The sequence below is a fragment of the Nerophis ophidion genome, linkage group LG13 (assembly GCF_033978795.1).
Source record: "Nerophis ophidion isolate RoL-2023_Sa linkage group LG13, RoL_Noph_v1.0, whole genome shotgun sequence".
In the NCBI taxonomy this organism is placed as follows: Eukaryota; Metazoa; Chordata; class Actinopteri; order Syngnathiformes; family Syngnathidae; genus Nerophis; species Nerophis ophidion.
In genome coordinates, this window is record NC_084623.1 from 45,451,377 (window position 1) to 45,458,876 (window position 7,500).

Here is a 7,500-nt window from a genome sequence, read left to right on the forward strand (position 1 = left end):
CACGAAAACTTCCTTTAGAAAAGTTCAGACCGAGGCCAAAACTATTTTCTCACAGACAAAGTAATGAAGTTGATGAGGAGCTGAGAAGGATGAGAGGAGGCCACACAAACACCACCTTGTACTTTGCTACGACTTCTTTCTAGAATTCAAAAGTGCTGGCGCTCACAACTTTATTTGGCCCCATTGTGGCATATTTTGCAGTTTTACTAAAACAAAACATGTACAGACATGTACAGGGATTTTTTTTTTATTTGGGCATTTGCTTCCGAGAAATTATCTGCATGCAAACTGACTAGTTTCTTACGCACAATTGGCAATACTTCATAAAAAATTAATTTGGCTGTAAAACTAGAGAAATTTTATGCAGCCAATCAAAAAATGTTATTTTAATCATAAAAAAATATGTTATTTATTGCCATGTTTGGTGTGCAATAGTTTTCATTAAACCCGAGCAGAGGACTAAAACGGTGTTTTATTGTTTGTACTATGGCGCCATCTTTTGGACGAGTTCACTCACTGCAGGTACTGCTTCCTGTTTTGGCTTAAAGCGAAAGTAAAACCGTCCAATGCATTTCTGCCCGAAAGTATTCTTCATACATCACTCCAAGCAACATTTGTAAGTTTTACAAAAAAAACTAAAAATATAAACTTATTATTTTTCAAGTACAAATCTTGTACAGTTTTTTTTTTGGTTGCAAATATTTATTTTTGCTAGAAATCTTTTTTTTGGGGGGGGTTACAAATCATTTTGGGGAGTGTGACAATTTTTTGGGGCAACAAAAATATTTTGGTGGCACATATTTTTGTGATCACATCTTTTTTTGTTACAATTTTTTTGAGGGTGTTGCAGAACTTTTTTTAAAGGGTTGTAATTACTCTTTTGGTTGCATAATTTATTTTTTTGGTTGCAAATATTTTTGGGTCACAAATCCTTTTTTGGAGCTGCAATTTTTTGGTTACTATTCCTTTTTTTGTTACCACTCAAAACCAATCTTGTGGGCGGGGCCTGCGCTGAACAGTATGTTAGCCGCCTTTTTATTGGCCAGTCTGGGACCATGCCTACTTAGGCCTTGGACACATTTATAGGCCTCCTAGCAAAGACAAAGACAGGTTGGCTTAACTGACCAATAAAAATACGTTTAACGTATTGTTTAGAAGACGTTGAGTAGTGACTAGGGATGATGTTCGAAAACCGGTTCTCCCGATTTTTCGATAAGAACCGATTCCATGGATTCAAATCCGTTCTTGAGAAATGGTTCCTGTTATCAAAGCCACTATAGTGAAGAAAAAGATTTTGTTCTTTATTCAAATCCTGTGTCACAGGAAATGACGTAGCTCAGTCATTCGGCGGCAGATACAGAAGCAGCAACTACAATGGAGCGTAAAAAACGCTCCAAGGCATGGCTTCACTTTACAAAGAAATACGACGAAGAAACGGCTATCTGCAATTATTGCCAGGCTTCACTTCCCTGTAAGTACAACAAACATGTTGAAACATGTTCCGGCCGTACATAACCTGGAGGTTCGAGAAAGGTGTCGTGGAGAAGCAGCGACAGAGATGACGGACCACGCCCCTCTTCCCCTGCTTCAACCTGCAGTCCAGTGATAGTGCCGGTGAGTAACTAACGTTAACTGTTGCCAGTTAATTTCCATATCTGCTCACTTGTAGCCTTTAGGCTAAAATAACGTTACCTCTTATGTCAACCAGGACTGCAGTAATATTAGCTCGACTAACTCGGTGGCTGACGGAATAAATAAAGTACTATCTAATCTAATCTTACCTAAGCCTAATCAGTGGCTAACAGTAACGTTAACCTTTTTTTATGTGTCTGATAGCGTAAACGTTATATTGTAGCCTCCACCAATCCAGAGTTTGCAGGTCTGTGTTATAAACTAGTGCTTGGAAGATGTGAATTAAGATAATGTTAACGTTATCCTAGCAGCGACAGAGATGACGGAGCACGTCCCTCTTCCTCTGCTTCAACCTGCAGTCCAGTGATAGTGCCGGTGAGTAACTAACGTTAACTGTTGCCGGATAATTTCCATATCTGCTCACTTGTAGCCTTTAGGCTAAAATAACGTTAACTCTTATGTCAACCAGGACTGCAGTAATGTTAGCTCGACTAACTCGGTGGCTGACAGACTGAATAAAGTACTATCTAATCTAATCTAATCTTACCTAAGCTTAATCAGTGGCTAACGGTAACGTTAACCTTTTAGTATGTGTCTGATAGCGTTATCTTGTAGCCTCCACCACTCCGGAGTTTGCAGGTCTGTCTAATAAACTACTGCTTGCAAGATGTAAATTTAGATAATGTTAACCTTATCCTATTTCAGATGATGACATTCATGACAGCCAGAGAGAGCAAGGCAGTGTTTGCTCCTTAGCACAGAGCGTTAACCCATTCACCCTAGCGAGGTGGAAGGCAAAACGCAGGAAGATGAGTGAGGAGGAGAGTGACGACATTACTCGCAAGCTAACGAGAATGATGGTCTTGGTGAAGACAGACGATTACAAGTAGGTTGATAATTGTATTTTGCTGACATGTAACGGAGATAAAAGTAAACAAGACCATTACTCAGAGATTTGTTTCAATACAAATGAATGCAGGATTTTCCCTGCATGTATTTTTCTTAGGTGGCCCACATAAAGGGGCACGGACATCCATCCATTGTCTACCACTTGTCCCTTTTTGGGGTCATGGGGGGGGAGCCTATCTCAGCTGCATTCGGGCACTAACAGTCAATATTTATTTATTTTATTAAATGTTGTTATTAAATTTTTTTACACTCCTGCGCCCATTCTGAGGTCCGAGAGCCAGCTCCAGCTCATGGTGCCCAAGACCAGACTTAAAACCAGGGGAGACAGGGCCTTCTCTGTGGTCGGCCCTAAGCTCTGGAACACTCTGCCCCTCCATATTCAACTTGCTCCAACAGTGGACTGTTTTAAGTTTCGTCTTAAGACCCATTTTTATTCTTTGGCTCTTAAAACTACGTGAGTTGTGTGGTCCTCTGTGTTTTCCTTTTGGTTTCTATTTATTGTTTTAATTGGTTTTACCCTTTAAAATCGTTTTTAATCATATTTATTTTTCCATTGGTTTGATTTTTTATTCAGTGATTGGTGGAGATAAGGATATTTGAATATTGTTGTGCAGCACTTTGAAAACATTTTTGTTGTTTGAATGTGCTATACAAATAAAATAGATTGGATTGAATAACAACAGTCAATATTTATTTATTTACTATTTTATTTTTTTTCCCAAAAATAAAAGTGAGCTTTTGTCAAACTAAGTATTGTGTGTTTTTTTCCCATATACAACAACTTATCTGGATTGGATAAGGCAGTGGCTCTCAAATGGGGGTACGTGTACCCCTGGGGGCACTTGAAGGTATGCCAAGGGGTACGTGAGGTTTTTTTTATATTCTAAAAATAGCATCAATTCCAAAATCCTTTATAAATATATTTATTGAATAATACCTCAACAAAATATGAATGGAAGTTCAACTGTGAAAAGAAATGCAACAATGCAATATTCAGTGTTGACAGTCAGATTTTTTGTGGACATGTTCCATAAATATTGATGTTAAAGATTTATTTTTTTGTGAAGAAATGTTTAGAATGAAGTTCATGAATCCAGATGGATCTCTATTACAATCCCCAAAGAGGGCACTTTAAGTTGATGATTACTTCTATGTGCAGAAATCTTTATTTATAATTGAATCACTTGTTTATTTTTCATTATATTTTTAAGTTATTTTTGTATCTTTTTTTCCAAATAGTTCAAGAAAGACCACTACAAATGAGCAATTTTTTGCACTGTTATACAATTTAATAAATCAGAAACTGATGACATAGTGTTGTATTTTACTTCTTTATCTCTTTTTTTCAACCAAAAATGCTTTGCTCTGATTAGGGGGTACTTGAATTAAAAAAATGTTCAAAGGGGGTACCTCACTGAAAAATTTTTGAGAACCACTGCGATAAGGAATCGGTTCGATAAGAGGATTCGATAACGGCATGGAAATCGCTAATTTCTTAACAAACATCATCCCTGGTCCTGACAAAAATATTGACTTTTTTTTTTTTTTCAACTTTGAATCAATGTTTATTTTGTCAAATGCTTTTGACCGTCATACATTTCTCTCCATGTCCGCTAAGCAAGAAAAGGAAGTGAAATGAATTGTGAAATGAACTATATTTATATAGCGCTTTTCACCAGGGACAAAGCGCTTTACATAGTGAAACCCAATATCTAGATTGCATTTAAACCAGTGTGGGTGGCACTGGGAGAAGGTGAGTAAAGTGTCTTGCCCAAGGACACAACGGCAGTGACTAGTATGGCAGAAGAAGGGATCAAACCTGGAACCCACAAGTTGCTGGCACGGCCGCTCTACCAACCGAGCAGTACCGCCCCAACCGGGAAGGTGACGGATAGAGAGTGGGGGGTGCATGCATTTAGCAGCAGCTGCTGGTAGGGGGCCAGGCTGCTCTGTGGTGAGACTTGGAAATAGTTCTGGTGTGAATAATAAACAAGCCAGGTGGTTTTGTTCACATTAAATGGAGCTGAAAGGCCTACTGAAAAGAGATCTTATTTAAACAGGGATAGCAGGTCCATTCTATGTGTCATACTTGATCATTTTGCGATATTGCCATATTTTCGCTGAAAGGATTTAGTAGAGAACATCGACGATAAAGTTCGCAACTTTTGGTGCTGGAAAAAAAAGCCTTGCCTGTACCAGACGTAGCAGACGATGTGCACGCGACGTCACTGGTTGTAGGGCTCCTCACATCTGAACATTGTTTACAGTCATGGCCACCAGCAGCGAGAGCGATTCAGACCGAGAAAGCGACAATTTCCCCATTAATTTGAGCGAGGATAAAAGATTTGTGGATGAGGACAGTGAGAGTGAAGGACTAGAAAAAAAAAGAAGACTAGAGGGCAGTGGGAGCGATTCAGATAGGGAAGATGCTGTGAGAGGCGTCGTGGGGGTGGCAGGACCACTCTGCCAGGCCCAACCGCAACAAGATATAGAGCCATACCGCTTTGAACTCGACGCTGACAATGACTGTCAGGAGGACGCTGCTGATATTGATGCTGGAGTAGCACACAACATAGATTGCCTTCAGAATACAGAATGGTAGAATGTTTTTTATTAATACACATAACACACTGTACTTTGTGTGTGTGGTCCAATCCAACCATGTTCGCTTGACCGCTCCGTTCCATAGTAAAGCTTGACTGTCATCTTTCGGGAATGTAAACAATGAAACACCGTCTGTGTTTGTGTTGCTAAAGTCGGCCGCAATACACCTACAGCTTTCTTCTTTGATGTCTCCATTATTTATTGAATAAATCGCAAAAGATTAACCAACACAGAAGTCCAGAATACTGTGGAATTTTGCGATGAAAACAGACGACTTAATAGCTGGGCACGATGCTGGCACAAAATGTCCTCTACAATCCGTGACGTCACGCGCAGGCGTCATCATATCGAGACGTTTTCAGCGCAAAATTTAAAATTGCACTTTAGTAAGCTAACCCGGCCGTATTGGCATGTGTTGCAAAGTTAATATTTCATCATTGATATATAAACTATCAGACTGCGTGGTCGGTAGTAGTGGGTTTCCGTAGGCCTTTAAGTGTTGATGAAGGAGCCGTGGCTGATGATGAGGATGGTGATAATGGTGCAGACAACTACTTTCAGTTTGCCATAAGAGTAATTTCCCCAAGAGTCACATGGAGCGCCTCTCAGGCCAGGAAGAGCAGTGGTTGGTCTGAAAGGAGCGAGGTTGTAGTCAATTCTGCAACCAGCGATACAGACACAGCCCTATCTGGCACGACATCAGCAGCGGGTCAATTGGCGGTGGCGCAGGTGTCAGCAGCGGGTCAATTGGCGGTGGCGCAGGTGTCAGCAGCAATGAGCCGATGAGTGTGAGGGTGAGAGCGGGAGCAGCAGCCTCAGGGAGCGACGGTTACTGACCCCTCACTCAAGCGGTTAGAGCTACCGCTCTCCTCGGGGGGGTCGTCCTCCGTGTTTGCGTGGGACCAGCCTCCTGTGCTCTCTTCGTTGCTCATTGAACGCTCGTCGCTCTTGTCTAGCGCCGCCGGCCCGGCACTCTGGCTGCAGGGACACCACGGAGTATTTACCGCTGCGCCATGCGCTTGCCAACGCACCACGCAGGAAGATAGCTAATCCATCAGCGTATTCAACACATCAAGAAACATCGACGCTCCCTGAGGGGAAGCTTGTTTGTTTTTTTCTGAACATTGATCAATCCTCGTCATAATGAGTTGACTGAGGGCTGCCAACCTGCCAGAGAGAATTAAGGCAGCATGCAGGGGTGTAACGGTACGTGTATTTGTATTGAACCGTTTCGGTACGGGGGTTTCGGTTCTGTGCGGAGGAGTACCGAAAAAGTTTCCACACGAACATATGAAGTAGCCGCCTATGCTAAAGTCTTAATAAGCTGCTATGCTTTCTGCCTCTGTCTCCGACACAGCACCCAGCATTGTCCCACCCACACAGCCATCTGATTGGTTACAACCGTAGCACCTTAACAGCCAATCAGCAGTGCGTATTCATAGCAGTAACAACCAATCAGCAGTGCGTATTCAGAGCGCATGTAGTCAGCGCTTCAGCGTCGAGCAGATAGGTGTTTAGCAGGTGAGCAGCGGACTCTCCCCAAATTATACTAAACACTTCCAAGTCAACTACTACTAACATCACTATGAGCCCGTTGACCTTCTAGAAACAAACTGCAGCTCAGCTCGTTCGCAGTTCTGGCTTGAGGTGAAGGCCAATTAGCTTTTAGCGTAACGTTAGCTCATTTTGCGGTGTGTGTGAGTGTGTGTGTTACGGACAGTGTGGATTGAGGTGTGTTGAAGCAGCAAAAAAGGACATTATGTTAAATGAAGAGTTTCTGTCTCTGACAGTTGATATAATAATGTAAGTGCATCATTAAGCCTACATGAACTCCATGGTGTTCAGGGATGAATAGTCTCTCCTGTTGCTATTGTACTATTTTTTCAGCTATAGTTACATGAATCATTAGAAATGTAGCAGCCTAGTTTTGAATGGCAGGGTCCCTGCTATCACATGTTGATACAAATACAACATTTACATATTAAAAATCAACTAAAGGCTTCCCAAATGCTGTCATACATTAAGCATGATGAGTTGACTTGCAACTGTTTAATGTTGCACTTTTTATATGAAGAAGAAAAGTTGTGTCATTTTATGTAAAACAACTTGAGGCAGTTTAATGTGGACTAACGTGGAGAGAATTATTATAGTGTTCCCAATGTTAAAAGGATAAAGCCATTGTTTACAAATTTGGTAAATAACCCAAAAAATATATATTTTGTTGTTTTCTTACTGTACCGAAAATGAACCGAACCTTGACCTCTAAACCGAGGTACGTACCGAACCAAAGTTTTTGTGTACCGTTACACCTCTGGCAGCATGAATTGATTAACATGGACCCCGATTTACCATGAA

At 41.2% G+C, this 7,500-nt stretch overlaps 1 protein-coding gene across 6 annotated transcripts in view; it reads right to left on the reverse strand.

Annotated features, from left to right (window-relative positions):
- Window positions 1-7,500, reverse strand: part of sphkap (SPHK1 interactor, AKAP domain containing) — a 393,096-nt gene that overhangs the window by 4,411 nt on the left and 381,185 nt on the right. The window contains exon 11 of one of the 6 annotated variants that reach the window (XM_061919050.1): window positions 5,946-6,123. The exons of the other annotated variants lie outside the window; for them this stretch is intronic. Within the exon in view, the coding sequence (XP_061775034.1) occupies window positions 5,961-6,123 (163 nt within the window). The 3' untranslated portion in view covers window positions 5,946-5,960. Of the gene's footprint in view, window positions 1-5,945; window positions 6,124-7,500 lie in introns of those variants that run through there. 6 annotated transcript variants of the gene reach the window in all.